At 43.5% G+C, this 23,348-nt stretch overlaps 1 protein-coding gene across 2 annotated transcripts in view; it reads left to right on the plus strand.

The window, feature by feature from the left end:
• The window catches only part of ADCYAP1R1 (ADCYAP receptor type I), a 218,643-nt gene that overhangs the window by 56,425 nt on the left and 138,870 nt on the right, over positions 1–23,348 (plus strand). For both annotated transcript variants that reach the window (XM_077267987.1, XM_077267986.1), the window contains exon 2: positions 22,974–23,148. In XM_077267987.1, coding sequence (XP_077124102.1) covers positions 23,098–23,148 — 51 coding nt within the window. In that variant the 5' untranslated portion in view covers positions 22,974–23,097. The remainder of the gene's footprint in view (positions 1–22,973; positions 23,149–23,348) is intronic.

Below are 23,348 nucleotides of genomic sequence, written 5' to 3' on the forward strand. Positions count from 1 at the left end.
TAGCTCTTCGTACCCTTCTCGCACAGTAGGTGGAATATCATAGTCAGTATTAGTCTGCTCTTCTCCTCCACAGTGTCAGATATGGCTGCCCATCCCCCCGCTGTGTGTAATTACTGCAGATTCTACATGTACTCGGCCTGATACAGTTCACTAACCATCGTCTCATTGCTGCTAGTACTCGGGTAGTAAATCCTCACCCTGCAGAGACACGACGTGTACACGATGATGTGATGGTACCGGAGCGGTGAACCCGTCAGCATGCGCGGCCCCCGTGCTAATCACTGCTGCGCTGCTTGGAACCATCACATTCTCCGGAATCATTACTTCTATCCGGCACTTTATAATCTGTGGATTCTGAGGACAAGGAGGACGTGCGGCACCTGAAAACTCTGGCAAACCCCCAATCCATAGATTGTACCCCTAAAATCACACATTGCATGGGCGGTACCCTAATACCTCAGTAATACCTCCGATGTGTCCGTGTGACAGTATCTGATTAGTGTCCGTGTGACAGTATCTGATTAGTGTCCACACCACGAGACAGATCAATGTCTACTCTGGTCGTGGCCACATCAGGCACAGAAATTACAGCGCCCCTCACATTAGAGCCTATAGGACTGTAGTAACATATGTCACTGCTCTTATATACAGTGCTCACCATAAATGAGTACACCCCAACAGATTTGTCACAAAGCCATTGATTAAAACAAGGTTTCTAATTTTGCACACTCAAAGCAGTAATTTTCCTAAGAAATTCATTCAAGACCATGTTGACAGGAGGAGCGGCATTCATCGGGGTTGTCCATGAAGAAAGCTGCTCCTAAAGTCCATGCACAAAGAAAGCCGCCTACAGTTTGTCAGGGCCCAGGCTGAAAAGTATGAAGACTCCTGTGAATCTGTACTCTGGAGTGATGACACCAAGAGAAAGGTTTATGGAACTGATGGCTTCAAATCTGCATGGTGTCATAATGGAGAACAAAGAAAAACGCATGGTGCCTACAGTGAGACATGGTGGTGGCCGTGTCCTTATGTGGGAGCACATGAGCTGTTGGTGTTGGGGGCTGCGTGTCATTGATGGGATCATGAATGCACAGCTGTACTGCTTTATAGAGAAGATGCCGTCATCACTCCGGGCTCTTGGTAAACAAGAACCTTTCCAACATGGAAATGATACAAAACTCACTGTGTCCTTTCTGAAGAAGAAGAACAGGGTGACGGTGACTCAGTGGCCGAGTGTCTCCTGATCTGACCCAACCGAACACCTATGTGGATTTCTGCAGAGAAAAGTGGTCGCCGCTCTCCATCCGGCATCCAGACTCTGAGAGAACTCGTTTTTGAGGAATGGAGAAAGATCGACCTTACAGTATGTCGCCAGCTTGTTCAGTCCCGGCCCGAGAAGACTCTCTGCCACCCTTACACATCATGGAGGTCGTACAAAATACTAGATGTCGTAGTTTTTGTTGTGGGGTGCACTCATGAGCTAATATGAGATTTATACGAGCTAATTTGAGATGAAAGTTATTTTCTAACCTTACTGTCATGTTATTGGGGAAAATGTTCTATGAAGCTCAGGTGTGTTAAAGTATTGGAAATCGTTCTTGTATTTAGTGAGATATTGATTAAAATCTTAGTTTCCAAAAGGCAGTAAAGAGGGCAATAAGAGAGCCTGGAGAGGGGCTTATAGAGAGGGGCTCAGCCTAGAGAGGGGCTCAGCCTGGAGAGGGGCTTATAGAGAGGGGCTCAGCCAAGAGAGGGGCTCAGCCTGGAGAGGGGCTTATAGAGAGGGGCTCAGCCTAGAGAGGGGCTCAGCCTGGAGAGGGGCTTATAGAGAGGGGCTCAGCCAAGAGAGGGGCTCAGCCTGGAGAGGGGCTTATAGAGAGGGGCTCAGCCTAGAGAGGGGCTCAGCCTGGAGAGGGGCTTATAGAGAGGGGCTCAGCCAAGAGAGGGGCTCAGCCTGGAGAGGGGCTTATAGAGAGGGGCTCAGCCTAGGGAGGGGCTCAGCCAAAAGAGGGGTTTATAGAGAGGGGCTCAGCCTAGAGAGGGGCTTATAGAGAGGGGCTCAGCCTAGAGAGGGGCTCAGCCTAGAGAGGGGCTCAGCCTAGAGAGGGGCTCAGCCTAGGGAGGGGCTCAGCCAAGAGAGGGGCTCAGCCAAGAGAGGGGCTCAGCCAAGAGAGGGGCTTATAGAGAGGGGCTCAGCCAAGAGAGGGGCTTATAGAGAGGGGCTCAGGATAGAGAGGGGCTCAGCCAAGAGAGGGGCTCAGCCTAGAGGGGCTTATAGAGAGGGGCTAACTACAGAGAGGGGCTCAGCCTAGAGAGGGGCTCAGCCTAGAGAGGGGCTTATAGAGAGGGGCTAACTACAGAGAGGGGCTCAGCCTAGAGAGGGGCTTATAGAGAGGGGCTCACCACAGAAAGGGTTTTATAGAGGGGCTCAGCCTAGAGAGGGGCTCAGCCAAGAGAGGGGCTCACCACAGAAAGGGGTTTATAGAGGGGCTCACTACAGAGGGAGCTAAGCATATAGAGGGGTTTGTAAAGAGGGGCTCATTATAGCGATGAGCTCATTATAGAGAGGGGCTCATTATAGAGAGGGGCTCAGCACAGTGAGGGGCTCATTATAGAGAGGGGCTCATTATAGAGAGGAGCTCATTATTAGTGAAGGGCTCATTATAGAGAGAGGCTCATTACAACGAGGGGCTCATTACAGTATAATGAGGGGCTTGTTATAGTGAGGGCATCATTTATCACCTTTCCTCAGACAGCAGTAAGCTTTCTGCCCGCTGTCGATTGTCTGCACTTTATGGGGCCGCAGCCATTTATCAATATTTCATGTTCTTTCCCATTGGTTAAATTAGGCAATTTTAGGTCAGAAGATTAGAGGGGAAAAGCGATCAATCTCCCACCGCGTAATATCCTGCCGCTCCTCCGGAGACACAGAATCATTTATCAGCATCCTGGACCCCGGAGGACAATGTTTAGATATCTGGAAGGTAAATAGAAGGCAGAGCGGAGCTAGGCCGACACTTGTACGTGGGGCGCCACGGGCGGTGATGTCGGGGTTGTGCAATGTGCATTCGGTTGTATCGGACATTATTGTTTCTTCACTGCAATAATTGTGAACAGTTTCCAAAATAACATCACACTTGTAAGAATCCCAGCTGCCATTTTCCACCACCAGGGGGCGATCTGTACGCGGCATCAATTAAGGTGCATACAGTAGTATGAATATCGCCCTCTAGTGGTGGTAACAAGCTGATACATTTTAATTCCACCCATCAGAAACCCCAAACTAGTGCCGCCTCCATTTTGCTGCAAAGTTTTATGGCACGCTTAATCAACAGGATAATCAAATAACTAATTCTGTAGACGATTATCCCACTAAAGAAAATTAATTTGGCCATAAACATTTCTGTACATAACTAAGGGGGGTCCTCTTTCCGGAGCTTCTGTTAACAACAGTGAGGGCTTGTTCACATGCTGCGTTTTTGCAGAGGTTTTTTTTTCTTTGTGCCCAGTCCCAGTAAAATATATAATTTCCAAAATGTCATCCGCATGCTGCATTTTTTTTAAATTATATTTGCGCTATGAAACCATGAATGTGTATTTCAAATCTGCAATATGTCAATGCTTTCAGCAAATAAATGCTTAAAAAACGCAACTCAGAACTCACAAAGAAAGTGTGTAGCGTGTGAACACTGCAGTAAGTGTGCGCTCACATATAAAGATGCTGAGGTTCTCGGCTAGAAAAGCTGAACAGCGCCGGGCGGGTGCCGTGGGTTCTCTCACCGAGCAGCCGTCATCCGTATTTTATATACAGTAATTCTGTCATTTCTGATGGATTTTCTAACTAATAAAAGAATCTTATATCCAGATAGAAATAAATAATTCAGTGAGATACAGTGGGGGATAATAAGTATTTGATCCTCTGCCGATTTTGCAAGTTTTCCACCTACACAGAATGGAGAGGTCTGTAATTGTTATCGTACGTACACTTCACCTGTGAGACAGAATCTAAAGATAAAATCCCAAAAATCACATTGTATGATAATTACATAATGAATTTGCATTTTATTGCATGAAATAAGTAGTTGATACAATAGAAAACCAGAACTTAATATTTGGTCCAGAAACCTTTGTTTGCAGTTAGAGGTCAGATGTTTCCTGTGGTTCTTGACCAGGTTTGCAGACACTGCAGCAGGGATTTTGGCCCCCTCCTCCATACTGATCTTCTCCAGATCTTTCAGGTTTTGGGGCTGCATTGAGTTTCACCTCCCTCCAAAGATTTTCTATTGGATTCAGGTCTGGAGACTGTCTAGGCCACTCCAGGACCTAGAATTGCTTCTTACAGAGCCACTCCTTAGTTACCCTGGCTGTGTGTTTCTGGTCATTGTCATGCTGCAAGACCAAGCCATGACCCACCTTCAATACTGTTACTGAAGGAAGAAGGTTGTTGGCCAAAATCTAGCGATATATGACCCCATCCATCCTCCCTTCAATACAGTGCAGTCGACCTGTCCCCTTTGCAGAAAGCACCCACAAAGTATGATGTTTCCCCCACCATTCTTCATGGTTAGCATGGTGTTCTTGGGGTTGTTCTCATCCTTCTTCTTCCTCGAAATACAGCAAGTGAAGTTGATGCCATAAAGTTCTATTTTGGTCTCATCTGACCACATGAACTTCTCCCATGCCTCCTCTGGATCATCCACATAGTAATTGGCAAACTTTAAATGGGCCTGGACATGTGCTGGTGTGAGCAGGAGGACCTTGTGTGCCCTGCAGGATTGTAATCCATGACAGCGTAGTGTGTTACTAACGTTAATGTTTGAGACTGTGGTCCCAGCTCTCTTCAGGTCATTGACCAGGTCCTCCCATGTAGTTCTCAGCTGATTCCTGACCTTTCTCAGACTCCTCCTTACCCCACGAGGCGAGATCTCACATGGAGCCCCAGACCGAGGAAGATTGACGGTCATCTTGTGCTTCTTCCATTTTCTAATAATTGCGCCAACAGTTGTTGCCTTCTCACTGAGCTGATTGCCTGTTGTCCTGTCGCCCATCTCAGCCCTGTGCAGGTCTACAATTTTGTCCCTGGTGTCCTTAGACAGCTCTTTGGTCTTGGCCATGGTGGAGAGGTTGGAGTGTGAGTGTGTGGACAGGGGTCTTTTATACAGGTAACGAGTCCAAACAGGAGCAATTAACCCAGGTAATGAGAGCAGAGTAGGAGGCTTCTTACAGAAAAAGTAACAGGTCTGTGAGAATTCTCGCTGGTTGGTCGGTGATCAAATACTTATTTCATGCAATAAAATGCAATTTAGTTATTTAAAAAACAATTATTTTCTGTTTTTTTTATTTTTAGATTCTGTCTCTCACAGGTGAAGTGTACCGACATAAAAATTACAGACCCTCCATTCTTTGTAGGTGGGAAAACTAGTCAACTGGAGGCTGGTCTTAATAGTCTAGGAAGGGGGCAATAAACATGGAGCTTTCTGGTCAATATGGCCGTGTGAGAACTTTTTTTCTTTGCAGGACAAGTTGTACTTTTGAACGACACCATTGGTTTTAACATTTCTTGTACTGGAAAACAGGAAAAAAATAAATTCCAAGTGCGGTGAAATTGCAAAAAAAAAAGTGCAATCCCACACTTGTTTTTTGTTTGGCTTTTTTTATTAGATTCACTAAATGCTAAAACTGAGCTGCCATTATGATTCTCCAGGTCATTACGAGTTCATAGACACCTAACATGTCTAGGTTCTTTTTTATCGAAGTGGTGAACAAAAAATCCAAATTTTGTTAAAAAAAAAAAAAAAATCCCGCCATTTTCAGATACCCGTAGCGTCTCCATTTTTCGTGACCTCAGGTTGGGTGTGGGCTTATTTTTGTGTACCGAGCTGATGTTTTATTTGATACCATTTTGGTGCAGATACGATCCTTTCTTCGCCCGTTATTGCATTTTATTGCAATGTAGTGGCGACCAAAAAAATGTAATTCTGAAGTTTTTCATTTTTTTATCATTACGGTGTTTAGCAATTGGGTTAATTCTTTTTTTATATTGGTAGACCGGGCAATTCTGAACGCGGCGGTACCAAATATGTGTATATTTGATTTTTCTTTTATTGTTTTATTTTTAATGGGGCGAAAGGGGGGTGATTTTAACTTTTATTTTTTTATATTTAAAATTTTTTTATTTTTTTTTGCTTTTGGCATTCCATGTCTGCTAAGACCAGCGCTATGCTCATACTGTAAAGAATCCATCTCACCAGGGCTGCCACTAGGAATTTCAGAGCCCATACTGTCAAAATTTTCGAGGCCCCCCTTGAGACTCTGCCCAGGCTCCACCCCAGCCCCGCCTTCACCCCTCGAACTGTCCACAGTCAAAAGATTTTTTAAGCCGCCACCACGACAAGGTAGACTCTTGTGGCCGGGCCCTACTCTACTCTAACCTGTTAAACAGTTGTTAAAATATCCAATACAATTTAGGTATATTTTTATTTATTTTTCAATTTTTAAAATGACCAATAATATCACATACAGGGGATAAATACCACCACACCATGACCAGACACCATATTACCACCACATAGAGACCTATAATACCACATACAAGGAACAAATACCGCCACACCATGTCCAGACCATATATTACCACCACAGTGACCGAATAATATCACATACAAGGGACAAATACCACCGCACCATGGCCGGACCACATATTACCACCACATGATGACCAATAATACCACATATAAGGAACAAATACCACCACTCCATGGCTGGACAATATATTACCACCGTATAGTGACTGAATACTAAAATACTGATCATTAATAAAAAAACCACAATACTAATATCACCATAAGTGCCATTATACACAGGAGATCTGTACTTAGTATGCAGTGTATACAGGTAATACAGTGATCACTGGTGATATTATACACAGGAGCTCTGTATATAGTGTACAGGTTATACAGTGATCACTGGTGACATTGTACACAGGACCTCTGTATATAGTATACAGTGTATAGTGTCAGTGTACAGATAACACACTGACTCACCAGTGACGTCTCTAAGTGAAGTCCTTCATCTTCACATTTCATCTTCATCCAGCACAGACCGCCGTCACTTCTTCCAGCCAGGGCTCGTCTCTGCAGGAAATAACACGGTTATAGCACCGCTTACAGAACACATTACTTATTTTTTTCGTAAATTCTAAACTAGACCAGATGAAGAAAAAAAGGCAACAGTGTTGCTCTGCACAGTAACAGGACCTCCTCCCCTATTTAAAACAGTAACCTCAAAAAATAAAATAAATACATCAATGCAGTAATAATATCCTCCATCCTGGCCCCCGTGTGTTTCATTCTTGGCTCCAGCCATATGTTCTCCCATCCTGCCTCCATGTGATGTCCCATCATCCTGCCCCAACTGTCCCATGATCCTGCCCCATGTATCTCATGATCCTGCCCCATGATTCTGCCCCATGATCCTGCCTCATGTCTCCATCCTGCCCCCTGTGTCTCCAATCATGCCTCGTTGTGCGGGCCCGGGCCTGCATGGCAATAGAGTCTCGGACACAGGTACAGTTACTGCACCGGCAGAATCCTGCCGCTGGGGCCCGATCAGCAGAAGGGACGGGGTTCGATGCGGGCCCCCTCTGCTCATCGGGCCCCATACACCAGTCAGGGCAGTAATGCCTCCCACGGCCAGAGATTGATCCTTTATTCCTCCGGCCAGAGAGGGGGCGCTGTTGTCTTTTACGCTGGCCGACACTGAACGACATCAGACATCATTGTGACCTTCTTAAAGGAACACTCCGGACACGTCTGATACATTGTGTCATTCTGAGTATCTGCTTCACATTTCATTCTTTAGGAATATTATGGCTGTAACTGTTGGGAATTCATTAATGAATGCGTAAGCCGGCAGCGGTATCTGGCCTCAGCCGCGGTCACCGTCAGCGTGCAGTCCTTCTGCTTGTCTGTAATGAGCTGCCTGACATGTGCATCTAATGGCTCATTAGATTAATTACTGGGAGACATCAGCTCTAGGAAGCAACATGGCGATTTTCTATCGCAAAACTCTTGAAAGCTACATGTAAAGGGTAATTAGCATGGTACGGCAGGCGAGGTGCGCGGCACATCTGCAGAATGTCGTGGGCTGTGCAGGGGATGAGCGCTGCTCCGGAGCACAGACCAGAAATCCAAGAATCCAGATTTAAAGGGCGTTTCCATGGAGTCGTCTCACCTGGCAAATCTTGGGGGTTTCATTTCGCACGAATCCAGCAAAACGTCACCAGTCTTTATCTCTATTACATCATTTTATCTTTAGTTGTTCTAGATAAATATTAACTGATATGAAAGTTTGTATCGATCAGAAAACCTTACTTTTATTTCACCTGCGTGCTGACAAGGAAGGGCAAAGCTGCTGCAGAACCTCTCACTAGAGGCAGGCAGCCGATCGTAAAAGCAGGCGCCATGAAGGCATGAAAGATTATCGACAGGACATGTGAAAATAAGAAACTTTGTAATACATCTTATCAGAGAAGTCTGCTGCTTTCTTCTCCAGGACTGATCTTTAATTCTTACAATTCTCTGTATTCAGTGAAGACAAAAAGTGACATTATTGAGATCGGAGAGGACGGTTGGTGCTTCTAAGATTCTATGGAAAATTGTAACTGTCGTTTCAGCAAAAGATCTGTGTGTAGCACTAGAATAGGTATTGATCCCTTCAGTATTACACCTATAGAGAACAACTGAAGGATCAGTCAATAAAGGTACGTAAATGTAACAATCTTTATTAGAATGGTAACTATGACTATGCAGGTGTACTGGGAAATAGCCACCAAAGACCAACAACAGCACAAATACCGCAGCACACCTCAATGGCGACAGTATCGATTCATTAGGAACATTAGATGTGTCCATGGGATCGCCCCTTATGATGAACACCATGACAAAGTGATATACATGAAATAAATAATAAATTAAATCAATAAATAATACGGTCCAATTTAAAGGGGTGCCCCTAAACCAGCGGTGAGCTCTGAACTGTAATACAGGAGTAACCAATGTATAGAAGATACTTAAGGGCAAACTACCCTGTAACAGCAGCCGTAACTTGGCGAATAGTTCCCTGTGTCCATGATCAGGGATATACTCAGTACTGCTGAAAACGCATCTCGGCGCGCGTTTCGACCTACTTTTCCCTGTACAGTGCATCTAGTCTTTTTAGGCAACTGGGCGTGTTCCTTAGGAAGACTTCTAGGGAGAGCAGTTAAGCACCACGCCCACTTGACTAACAAGACTAGATGAAGATGGGGCCATATCTCAGGAACGGAGAGCCGCAGGAAGAAAAGAAAAACATCGCCGGATTCAGAAAAACAGCGGCTTTCACTCCGAGTAGATGAAAAAAAACAATCATAATTATGGCAAGTGACAGGTCCTCTTTAATGGGGTGATCTTATGATTGCTGCAGATCTAATAGCTGAAAGCAAAATGCCCATTCCTCTGATAGAAGTAATTCTGTTATAACACCCTTCTCCTTTATTATTGATGGACGCTGCATCTACTGATGACCATTCTTGATCAATATGAGCACGAAATATTGATATTTGCACTTTTTGTATAATTTAGAAAAAAATTTTTTTTTTAAATCAAAGGGGTTTAATGTCCAAGTATTACGGCAGCAGACTAGTAATTTGTGCGCTGCCTGCAGAGCTAGGACGGGTCTCACACTGACACTACCATATATTTGCATTAAAGGAGATCGAGTTGCTAAGCAACAACAAAGTTGGTGTTCTATTCAATCCACATGATACATACTGAACAGTGGGAAAATGAACTTCATGTTCGCGAAGTTCTGCAGCAGCAACGCTGCAAAATCATTGGAGCGCTCCTTCAGTTCATTTTTTTTTCTTGAAAAATGAATGTAAAAAAAAAAAAATACTGTGTGACAAAATCTGAAATAACAATGGAGAGAAAATGTGTCATCCTGTAAAACCCAGGAAGACACCGCCGTCAGCTGCATGTGACAGACATCGTCAACTGCTTTTCAATCTCTCAGACATCCCCCATGCCCACCATCATCAGATACCCCCACGTGCCCACCATCATCAGATACCCCCCGCCCACCATCATCAGATACCCCCATGTGCCCACCATCATCAGATACCCCCACGTGCCCACCATCATCAGATACCCCCACGTGCCCACCATCATCAGATATCCCCCATGTCCACCATCATCAGATATCCCCCATGTCCACCATCATCAGATATCCCCCATGTCCACCATCATCAGATATCCCCCATGTCCACCATCATCAGATATCCCACATGTACACAGGGCCGGCGTTAGGGGCAGGCAGACTAGGCAGCTGCCTGGGGCCCCCGCTGCCCTAGGGGCCCCCAGCCAGGGGCAGACATACTGTTGATGGCACTGCTCCAGGGCCCAGAGGTGGAGGGGGGCCCCTGCAGGCAGGCCCGGTATTATGCAGGGTCGGGCCCCTCTCACTCCCTCCTGTAATCATGGAACACTGAGTGTCGGGGAGAGAGCGGGGCGCGAAGTGCAGGAGATCAAAAAGGGGGCGTGTCATGCAGGGAAAGACGCTGGCCAATGAACGCTTTCCTTACCTCACAGTGACCAGACTGAGGAGAGCGCTCACTGGCTGCCGTCTGTCCCCCTGCATGGAGCGTCCCAATCGTGAGTGCTCGCCTACAGTCAGGGGCCCCGGCTGCACAGCACATAGGGACATCAGTGGAGGAAGAGCAGGACTTACAGGGGGTCTTCTGCTCCCTCCACTGTTCTGTTCTCCTCAGGCTGCAGCGTCTCCTCACAGAGCAGAGATGGGGGAGGAGCTCACTGCAGGGGCAGCACGGCAGCAAAATGTATGCTGTGAAGTGACCTGAAAAGTAATGTGCAGTTATAGTGCTCTTTATAACTTATCTCTTTATAATTTTAGTCATGGAACTTTTTGAATTTGAGTCTTTTCCTCCCTTACTGGGAATTTATCATCAGGTGCTGTCTGCTCTGTGCCCCATCCCCCACAGTGGGGTCTGCAGCCTTCTCCAGCTGAACTGACCTGCAGGGCTCATCTGATCACCTATACAAGATTAGTATGTATGTATGTATATGCTTGTATATGTATGTGTGCATCTGTGTGTATCTATGTGTATGTTTCTATCTGTGTGTATCTGTGTATGTACAGTATATGTGTGTATGTATATGGTATAGTTGTATGGCTGTGTGTGTATGCATGTACAGTATATGTGTGTATCTGTGTATGTGAAATAAATTTGTATGGATATATGGTATATATGTATGTTTATGTGCATATACATACAGTATATGTGTATGTATATGTGTGTGCGGTATGTGTATATACTGTATGTGTGTATGTACGGTACGTGTATGTGTATTATTATTATTATTTATTGTTATAGCGCCATTTATTCCATGGCGCTTTACAAGTGAATCTGTATGTTCGGTATATGTGTGTGTATGCATGTACGGTATATGTATGTATGTACGGTATGTGCATTTGGGTGTATTTTATATGTATGTACGGTATGTGTGTACTATATGTATATAACTGTATCTGTGTATGTACGGTATATGTGTGTGTATCTGTGTGTATGTACGGTATATGTGTGTACGGCATTTGTGTGAATGTACGGTATATGCATGTGTGTATGTACGGTATGTGTATGTATGATGGTATATGTATGTGTATCTGTGTGTATGTATGGTATATGTATGTACGGTATGTGTATACTATCTGTGTATATAACTGTATGTGTGTATGCATGTAAGGTGTATGTCTGTGTATGTACGGTATGTGTATCTGTGTGTATGTACGGTGTATGTATGTACAGTATATGCCGGAACAAAAATCATTGTTCTCATCAGCACATCGCCCAGTTAAAACTGCAGATATTCTGCTAAGATGATACTGTATGGGGACAGATTGATTTACTAGTGATCATTCTCTCCCCAGCCAGTGTAAAGAGGCTGGAAACAAGTGGCAAATGACTTCAATATTGTTGATCACGCTCGTTTAGTGGCCTGAAATCAGCGCATGTAGCTACAACCAAAATGTTTCTGTTGGTGCAATATGTTAGCATTTGGGGCCCCATTTTAAACTTTTGCCTAGGGCCCCACTTTGCCTAAAACCGGCCCTGCATGTACACCATCATCAGATATCCCCCACGTGCCCACCATCATCAGATACCCCCACGTGCCCACCATCATCAGATATCCCCCATGTCCACCATCATCAGATATCCCCCATGTCCACCATCATCAGATATCCCCCATGTCCACCATCATCAGATATCCCCCATGTCCACCATCATCAGATATCCCCCCATGCCTACCATCATCAGATACCCCACCATCATCAGATACCCCCCCATGCTCACCATCATCAGATGCCTACCATCATCAGATATCCCCCCATGCCCACCATCATCAGATATCCCCCCCATGCCCACCATCATCACCATAATGCAAAAAAACCGACCAGCACATCCCAACTGGTGTGAACAGGTGCCACCTAACACAATAATTCTAAGAAAAAACAAAGCTGCACTCAGGAATGCTAAGAATGATAAATCTACAGGTGCATCTCACAAAATTAGAATATCACCAAAAAGTGAATTTATTTCAGTTCTTCAATACAAAAAGTGAATCTCCTATATTATATACAGTCATTACATACAGAGTGATCTATTTCACGTGTTTATTTCTGTTAATGTTGATGATTATGGCTTACAGCCAATGAAAACCCAAAAGTCATTATCTCAGTAAATTAGAATACTTTATAACACCAGCTTGAAAAATGATTTTAAAATCCAAAATGTTCCCTACTGAAATGTCTGTTCAGTAAATGCACTCAGTACTTGGTCGCGGCTCCTTTTGCATCAATTACTGCATCAATGCTGTGTGGCATGGAGGCGATCAGCCTGTGGCACTGCTGAGGGGTTATGGAAGCCCAGGTTGCTTTGATATCAGCCTTCAGCTCGTCTGCATTGTTGGGTCTGGTGTCTCATCTTCCTCTTGACAATACTCCATAGATTCTCTATGGGGTTAACAGGCGAGTTTGCTGCCCATTCAGAAGTGATCAGACCCATCTCTTTGGGGTCATCCCTTCTCCTAGGGAACAGTTTTAGAACATTAAGCTGTAGGAGATGCTCTTAGCAATTTCACCAGGACCCTTTGATCTAAGGGTCCGCAATGGTAATCTACCACATAAGGAGGCACTAGTATGATAAATGGAGCATGGTAGTTCAGTTTCAGATTTTGTTTTCATGTCTAAGAACCTCAAGTTACATCTGTGCCATAAGGTCTGCAATTTTTGACCTGAGTTGTGGCAATTTGTAAATATTCTTTATTAAGTAGCGACCAGTAGAGTGTTGTTACTCCCTTGAAAAGATGGGGCCTCAACTGGAAAGCCTTGTCTCCTCCACCTTGTCTGAAGCTCCAGTGGTCTAAAATTTGAATTATTTTCGCCTCTCTAGAAGTGAGGAAGCCTCATTAGTGCCACCAGTAGTTGGCTACACAATATGTCAGAATTTGGCCGTGTCAACAAATAAGTGGTGTTAAAGAGAACCCATCTGTGGGGGCATTTCACCCCATTCAGGAGACTAAATTTGAATGTGGGGGGAAACTTGGTAATTTTTGACCAAAAAACCATCATATGTTGATGGATGTGTCCTCACTCTTCCTCAAAGGGTGGACATGTTGAATTTCATCCTTTTGCTTTAAAGGGACATATGTTGCCGTGAGCAGCTCTTTCTTCTTCCATGACACAAGTATATAGAGGTCGGAGTAATGTTTTATGTCCAATCAAGTGTTCATCCAACATCTACAGTGTTTGGCACCTGGACCTGGAATGATGGAATGATGGAAGGAAGTGCAGCGCCCCAGAGTCCTGGTCGTTGCAATAATGTCGCTCTTCCACCAGGGGGAGTGATGTTACGTCTGAAGGTACTAAAGGAGTTCACCTGACCAGGTATCAGTCACACACTACACTTCACACTCCAGTCCACCAGGGGGAGCAAAGGTTCTATCTATTAGGCCACTCCTCACACACGGGTAAAACTGGTGGGTTGGATAGGAAGTTAGTCAGAAGCTGCCTGGGTTTGAACCAGAGAGGACCTGTCAGGCAGACAGGGGAAGAAGGAGGAACATCTGAGCTCCAGACAGGGGCCAAGCACGAGATAGAACGTTACGGAGCTGCGCCTGCACCTCAGTGCGGCAGCATCCTAAGAAAGGACACGAAGCGAAGTATATTGTGGAGAGTGAGAAATGAAGTCACAGCACAAGGAGATAATACCGGGAGGGAGGAGTTCTGCCCCAAGATCGGCAACATCCTTCTGAGGCGCGTAGCCGGTGGCCGGAACACCGAGGGAGTAATAGGCTCTACGCATTACTTCAGAGACCGGCAGGACAGTTGATTCCAAGTTGGCTGCCCGACCTTAATACCTATGAAGACACGGAGGCAAATTGTGGGGGAGGGGCGTCTCTAGGGTCCCTATAAAATAGCTCCAGGCCTACCCCGTCATACGGGTTGTCCTATCCATATCATCTGGGGGACAGAGAGAGAAAGAACATCAGAAACATCCACGAAAGTTGTGAGGACTATCCTGTGGTGCTCAGCAGGGAGGTACTACAACACACAGGGGCTAGTAGGAAGGCTACTGATTTCCACCTGCATAAGGGAACTCAGGATGTGCCTTCGGACCGGCCGGACTCTGCCTGCCCTGTGAACGGTACTCTGGACTGTGGACTCTGAAGTCTTCAGTAAAAGGTAAAGAGACTGCAACCTTTGTGTCCTCGTTATTCATTGTGCCTTACGACGTCCACCATCAACACCTATACAACAGGGAAGCCCTGGGGACATACTTCACCTGTGGGAAGGCATACCATCTAGCTGCCATTCCATCACCCCAGCGGACCCCTAGCAGCGTCGGTCACCCTGACCGAATACCACAGGTGGTGTCACGAACACCGTACAAACTACACCTTTAAGTGGACGTCCCTCAGAAGGGCCACGGACCGGGTCGGGCCACCGTGACATTCCCAGAACCAAGAGAGATAGACCCGGTACCGAGTACCCCATTGCCCTTACACGTGGGGGCGCTCCAGATCTGATGACCCATGTTATCCAGGTTGGAGACACATGAGGTTTTGCCATCTCATTGGCCATTTACCATCTTGTGTTTGCAATCTATTGTTATGTACTGGCAGCATTGATGGTTCCATCATCTTTGTTTTGTATCCTTTTGTATTTTCTCACCCACATGTCGTATTCTCCACCCGACCTCATCTTGGCTGCTGGTGATGTCACCAGAATCTGCCTCGTGAAGTTAATGCAGCTTCATCAGACGCCTTGAATGTCACCGAGGACATCTCCAGCTTGTTCCCTTTCACAATGTTATCTTTCCTTCCCTGTCTTTTTCCAGCAGAGCGCTGGTTAACTCATAATTAGATTCCTTGTTGGTGAAGAATCGCACACAAGGAGAAATTCCTTCTCATTAAATACACACTCTCTGAGGCAAAACCCTTCTTGTCCGCAGACAGGAGGCTCGTGTGTAGAATGCTAATGGTCTCTGGTGGCAACCACTAGTGTTGGTAACAATGGGGCGTTGAATTGCCTCCAACATCTTTTTACCTTTCTTTACATTTTATGATTCTGAGGGGCACTATCTTGGAAGAACCTCAGCAAAAGAAGTAAAGAAGTCAACGTGGATTGGGTTCTAGTTTTTAGAGGACATGGAACTTGTAATCCGAGGCAACCCTTTCAGATTGTGGCACCAATGGAGACATCTCAGGTTCAGGCTCTGATGTAAGGCTCAGAGGGCAACTATAGATGCCACAAAGAACACTGGATCTATAATAAAAAGCTACAAGATCATTGAAGAGCATGGTGGAGATCGGGTAACAACCCAATCATGGGTCCATCAATGTGTAAAAATGGCCCTATACCTACTGCCTTTACGATGTACAGTCAATATATGGAATCCTTTGACTACTAGGGGAAAAACAAGACCTGAATGCCGGCAACATTTGGGCCATATCTTATCCCAATGAATCAATTTGGTCTCCTGAAAATATGGGATGCTGAAGAGAAGACTGGGCTGAATGAACAGCAATCAATATTTTCTGAGGTGGCTCATTAGTGCACGCTCAGTAGCCCATCCGTCAGGAGAGGAACCATTAATTATGTTGAGAAGAACTTGTTATTTTTGACAATTTCCTTTCAATATATTGCAATTAGAGCCCTTGTTAAGAGAGTTCACCTCTGTTTTGTGACTTTTTGTGGTAAACTGTTTTTGTGGCTTTTTGCATTTCTGAGCATGAGTCTCCTGTGACACTGGCTTCAGTGCGACGAGCGGCTCAGAAGAGTCAAATAAGCTTCTTACAGTAGAGAGTGAGAACATGCCCCGGAGCTCTTCAACTCTCAAAGAGTCCGGCTGACAGAGGAGTCCCTGCTCTCCCAGGGTCTCCCAGCAGGAGAATTCCCGGCTTCAGTTCAGCTTTTGGCACTGCTCAATACTTGATCGAGCACTCTGATGCCTGATCGAGTATCGAGAAGTGCCAAGCATGATCACCCATCACTAGTAGTTACTAGGGATGAACGAACGTGCTCGGAGATACTTTGTTATCACAGTATTTGGATGCATGGATGTGCTCGGCACTCAACAACCACTGACCGATGCTTAGATTTAATGCTCGAATCTCCACTCTCCATCTTTGGCGCCAGTTGCACAACCTATAAACATGCGGGGATTGCCTGCCAGTCATTGTAATGCCATAGCCATCTTGGTAGTGGCATTACTGTGATTGGCCGGCCGCATTACCTCATCAGAGGTTGTAAAAGGACAGGGGCTGCAACGCTCACTGATGCCATTGCACAGCTCAGGGACAGTTCTGATTGGAGGGAGAGAGCAGTTATTCAAGCCTGTGTCTGCACAGTATAACTAATCAGAGGTCTGTAGAGGTGATGCTGATGCTGAACCATCATACTAACAGCCCTTCTAATGGCTAATCCAGTGACTTGCTGTTTGTATCAGATACATTCTTCATTTAGCCTGGGGACAGTTGCAGGAGCAGGGAGAGTGGCAGAATACAGCCTTTAGGCAGGGCTTAGGGCTTTGCAGTCTGTTGCTAAATATTTAGCTGCTGCACATGACCACATTCTTGTTTTTTTGTAGTGAAAAAATGTGCTATATTGTCATCCATACAGTTTAACGTGCTTAGTTTTACATTACGGTGATATATATAAATAAAATGTTTAAAAAAAAATTCTGGATTCAATTAGTCATCCATAGACTTTAAAGCACTATTTAGTGTTACATTACGGTGGTATATAAAATGCTGACAGACTCACTCTGATAAAAATGAACAAACCCCAACTTTTCCACACTGCCAGATGACAGCAGCACATAAAGTGTTTTCAATCTTCAATATTTGAATGAGGCCTCCATTTGTTGCCTTCAATGGTCCGTGGATGACCCTTCTTATCATTTTTTTTCTGACTTTGCACTTTGTGGGGGTACATCAACTACAGTTTCAAAATATTTTAATGAGGCCCGCCAGTTGTTGCCTTCAAGAGTCTATGGATGACCGGATGACATTGTGTAGAAAGCCTTTGAGTGTATGGGTGCCACAACTACACTTTATTTATGAGGCACTCCAGTTGGTGCTTTCAAGGATGTATGGATGACCCTCCATATAATTGTTTTCTGGCTTTGCACTGTGTGCAGAGCCTTTATGAATGTAGGAAAGCAACAACTAAATGTTCTTATTATTTGTATCAGGCACTACAGTCAGTGCCTTCAAGGGTCTATGGATGACCCTGCTTGTAGTTTTTGACAGGCTTTGCACTGTGTGCAGAGCTTTTATGAATCTAGGAGTACCACTACATGGCAATTTGAACACAATGTGTATGAGGCTCTCTTTTATGTCTAGTACAGGGTGTATCCGAGTCCTTCTTCCATCAATTTCTTGTCGGTTCTTGCTTACTTCATAAATTACACTGACATTTCCAATTTTTTAATAAAAATTTAAAATTGGTTTACTTCAATTATTTATTTTTTAAATACTTTTTAAATTGTGCCTTATGTACAAGTCAATACAGGAAAGAATGTTTCTTACAAATTGTTTACCTGTAAACTCCAATTTCTCATCGATTTTTTAATGTTTTATTGTCAGTACTTAAAGTGGAGTAAAAGTGTGATACCATTGTTCTCAGCAGCGATCTGGGGGTCAGAGATGCTTCCAGGGGTCTTCCCAAATCTGTTCTGCTTCCATTCAACACTTTTTACATCCATTTCAACATTTTCATGGCCCCACAGACCTCCATGTAGGGTCTGCCAGAAAAATGCTCGAATTTCCCATTGACTCCCGTTATACTTGTTACTCGAAATGTTGAGTATTAGGAATTGCTCGGTTTTAGTAACGCGCATCCAAGCATTTTAGTGGTTGCTCATTCCTAGCAGTTACCCATTAATAAGTCAATATCTGACCGTTTAACAAACCTTATAGTGTTTCTTCTGCCAATGGCGCCAGTGAGAAATTAATGGAGTCAATACCCACAACATTGTTCAAAATGATGAAGTCACCACTAGTTAGAACACTGGTAGATTTTGTACTTCTGGTTTTCTAGGATAGTTCACATTAATGTAGGATGAAGAGATGTCCAACATAAAGAAATCCATTATCGTAGATTTTATTAGTCCAGCTCCATCTCCCAGACATCAGACCATAGGTCCTCCTAAGATATCTCATCGGAAAATCCTAAAAGTCTCCAATCAATTCCTTTCATCTTTTTGCCAATTTTTGTAGAAAAGTAACAATGTCATTCATTTTTGGATATGCTCCCAAAAATCCAATTCTCCAATGTTCTTTCTGGAGGACGTAGGAAATGCTCCTCATTGTAACGATAAACAGGAGCGGCTGATGTCGCACTTGTGAAGGCAATGACATCAACCGTGAAGATCGTTTATGAGGACAGAGCTGAGTTTGCCACGGCCATTAATCTGATTCGTTATCCTGCAGTAACACAATGATGGTCGGCAGGTCCCATCACAGCCGATTCATGGAGAGTTCACAAGTTAAAACTTTTGATCACGATTATTGTGGTTCCAGGTTGAAGGACAATGAAGGACAGGAAGCCATTCCTCGTTATTAAACTGGACCCAGATTTGGTGACTTTTTTTAATTGCTTTTTCATTGGGTGACATGTTTTATATTTTTAGATTTAGTATTTATGTTACAATAGGTAAAAAAGTATAAAGCGGTTATCCAATATAATTTAAGACCACCCAATTCCTGTACCTTAACCTTCTCCTACCATACAACCATGGTCAACTTCATGTGTCCTCTATTACATTTTCACTTGGCTCAACATATCCTGAGATGAGCGACACAACATGATTTCTAGATACTCTGCCAGGAGATGTTTATGCTATAGGTGGCCACCCTGTGGTTGTAGTGTGAATTGCAGCTCGTCTCAGGTTTTCAGTTTAACTGGTTCGCAATGCCGGACACAGCCCAAAAATAGTTGTGGCGCCTTTTGGAGAATAATGCAGCCATTTTTACTAATCCTATAAAACTCGTGCTTTTTCCTTATCCTCCACTTGTACAGAGGATGTTATATTATTAGTATAGCTGATCAGATTAGTGAAGCTGATCAGTGATATTATGTTTAATGAATCCAATGACAATAGGCTGATCACATGGCTTCTCCCAATCCCAATGTTAAACTGGAAACTATGGAGAAACTCGTCTACAACAGTTGCATTTCGCTGCAGTGCCCCCAGAGGGGAAATAAAGTATTACAAAAAGTTCATGGAAGACTCCGAGCTGCCTGGACATTCACTAAACATCTGAGGTCCTCCAGATAGAACAAGAGAAAGGGAGTGAGAGAGATGTTCCTTGATCTTGAACTGGGCAACTTGAGAATCCTTATAATTTGCCATTTTCTTTGTTGTACATCATCCGACTACTCCATCGCTGAACGTTGCAGGTTCTATACATTTGTGTCAGGTCGGTGTACAAAAAACCTAACTGGTTAAATGTACTACGTGACTGGGCAATATACTACGTAACTGGGTAATATACTACGTGAGTGGACAATATACTACGTCACTGGGCAATATACTACGTGGCTGGCAATATACTACGTGGCTGGGCAATATACTACGTCACTGGGCAATATAGTATGTGGACATGCATATTCTAGAATACCCGATGCGTTAGAATCGGGCCACCATCTAGTTAGCTGTAGAAAAGACAAGCATGCATGTTCTACTAATTTTGCACAACCCCCATGAATTTTGAGCGAAGTGCACCATTTTCAATCACGTACTGAGATTCTTATAAAGTGTTGCTACTTTTTTTATTCATTTATTTTCCTTTTTGGTCTAAAATTGTTTTTTTTTTTACTAATTTCTTCCCTTTTTTTGGTCTAAATTTAGTTGTTTTTTTTAATCAATTTTTCCCTTTTTGGTCTAAATTATTCTTTTAGATTCATTTTTTCCTTTTTTGATCTAAATTAGTTTTCTTTTTGACCTAAATTAGTTTTAATTAATTTTTTACCTTTTTATTCTAATTTAGACTAAACAGGAATAAAGAATACAAGAAAAAATAATTTAGATTAAAAAGGAAAAATAGTGAATAAAAAAATAATTTAGACTAAAAAGGAAAAAAATAAAAAATAAAAAAGCTAATTTGTACCAAAAAGAAAAAAAAAATAATTTAGCCTAAAAAGGAAAAAAAAAATGAAGAAAAAACCTAAGTTAATCTACAAAGAGAAAAAATGAATAAAAAACCCTAATTTAGACTAAAAAGGAAAAAGCAATGAACAAAAAGAGCTAATTTAGACCAAAAATGAAAAAAAAGAATAAAATTAACAAAATATCCAAAAAGGAAACAAATTAATAAAAATAAGTGTTGCTCTTTTGACACAATCAATGTGTGCCAGTGCCATATAACAAGCTCTGCAATAAATATCCCTACCAATAGGGGCAGCGGTACAATATTGTAGTACATGTGCTCCCTGAGGATGTTTTCTTGCAACAGCACTCCATGTGGTCATATCTGGAATTGCAAGTAAAACTTCCAAATAGTTTTAATGAGTTTTACTTGCATATTTTATCTTTTCCTCACCGTCCGCATGAGACACATAAGATCCTGTGACTATCGTTGCGGATTATTCATGCCTATGACAGTATTATTTATCCTTCCCCCACCCCTGGGCACTGTGCCACCTCCTAACATGAAGCCTCTGAGAATTCAGATCCCACTCCACGGTAATTAAACACTTCACATCTTCAGTCCTGATTTTTAGAGTAATTAACCATCAGTTTATTTCAGCCGGTGGTCAATTATAGGATTGTTGCTGCAGATGTGAGCGCACTTCAGCTTATCGCCATGGAGGAGATTATGCCGTCAGATGGGGAATTCATCATCTCTAGGTTTTGGATTTTTTGTAATTAAGGATTAAACATTATGTGGGGAAGCAAAATGTATAAGTAGGCTGATTTATTTTGGAAAAAAAGTGATTGACAACCTCTTCAGAACCGGGACTTGCGTCATATTAGACAAGTGCGCAGACTTAAGTAGTTTTGCCTAACTGGCCTTCAAAGTCATAACGTGACATTTGTGGACCCCCAATGCCTTCTTCTCTATACCTTCATCTGTAGAAAACTGCACAACGACTCGAGTTTCTCCCAAAGAAACATTATTCAGTGTTTCCAGAAGTATACAGCACCTATGCAGAACTATGTGTCTCCTAGTAAGTCTTGTCCCCTATATAACATGTGGAGGAATGTTCTTGGGTCAGATGAGACAGAAGGAGAACTTTCTAGGCTAAATACAAAACGTTGTGTGGTGGAAAACTATCACTGCACATCACCCTGAAAACACCATCCCCACCGTCACACATGGTGGTGGCATCATCCTGCTGTGGGGAGGCTTTTCTTCAGCAGGGGCAGGGAAGCTGGTCAGAGTTGATGGGAAGATGGATAGAGCTAAATACAGGGCAATCCTGGAGGAAAACCTGTTCGAGGCTGCTGAAAACTTGACCCTGGGGCGTAGGTTCACCTTCCAGCAGGACAACGACCCTAAACATCCTGCCAGAGCTACAATGGAGGGTTTAGATCAGAGCATATTCATGTGTGTGTGTGAACAGCGCAGTCACAGTCCAGACCCAAATCCCAGAGAATCTATGACAAGATGTGAAAATTGCCGATCACAGACGTCTCCATCCAATCCCACTGAGTGAGACTGCAAAGAAGGGGCAAAATGTCACCTCTAGATGTGCGAAGCTGGAGAGACAGACCCCAAAAGACTGCAGCAGTGACTGCAGCGAGAGGTCATCCTGCAAAGTACTCACGCAGGGGGCTGAATACTAATGCACCTCCCAATATTCAGATTTATATTTTTAAAATATTCAGAAAACCTTGTATCATTTCCTTTACACGTCACAAATACTTGTTACTTAGTATTGGTGTTATATAAAATACCAATAAAATACATACAAATTTGTGGGTGTAATGTATAAAAAAAGTGGAAAAACTCACGGGGTGTGAAGACTATTTTCAAGGCACTGTATATGTGCATAAGTCTGTCATTGAACCCCTGCTGCCAGATTTTAGGTAGCACTAGTTTTGATTACTCGTGAACATAAAATGTATATTGGTAAAATTGGAATTTGTAGGATGGTTGAGACTCCCAGGTGGGAGGTCGGCAGTGTAGGGAAGCAGTCTGTGCCGCCAATACATTATCTCTATAGTCAGAGCTTTTATGTCGTGTCCTTCACAAACACTTCTGCTTTGACGGGTTTTTCGAAAAAAGAAAAAAAATCACAATTTTCTATAGTTCAATTTCACTGTCATTTCCCAGGCAGAACAGCTATTGTGTTGATGTAATTTTCACACCATTTCTTCTTACGCTTTTCTTTCTTTCTATTTGTTACAGAGCCCTGGACCAAAATCTGAAGCTTTTGTCAAGCAGATTTTCTTTTTTTTTATTTCTTCTTATTATTATTATTTACTGAGAACAGAGTGGAAAATCTCAAGGCAAATCTTCGCACTAGATAAACATGGAGATGATTGTCAGACTGTACCTACTGCTCACTGTGGCTTCATCACTGGTAGGTGACGCTATTTCTTTTGTGCTGCAATTTATCAGCTTTGTTGTGTAGGCTGTAACGAGGTCAGCGGAGTCATCTCTTTACCATAAATTGTCGGGGTCAGTAGAGTCCTCTCATTATCAGAATTGGGAGAGGGTCAGCGGAGTCATCTCTTTACCATAAATTGTCAGGGTCAGTAGAGTCATCTCATTATCAGAATT

The sequence above is a fragment of the Ranitomeya variabilis genome, chromosome 6, assembly GCF_051348905.1.
Source record: "Ranitomeya variabilis isolate aRanVar5 chromosome 6, aRanVar5.hap1, whole genome shotgun sequence".
Taxonomy (NCBI): domain Eukaryota; kingdom Metazoa; phylum Chordata; class Amphibia; order Anura; family Dendrobatidae; genus Ranitomeya; species Ranitomeya variabilis.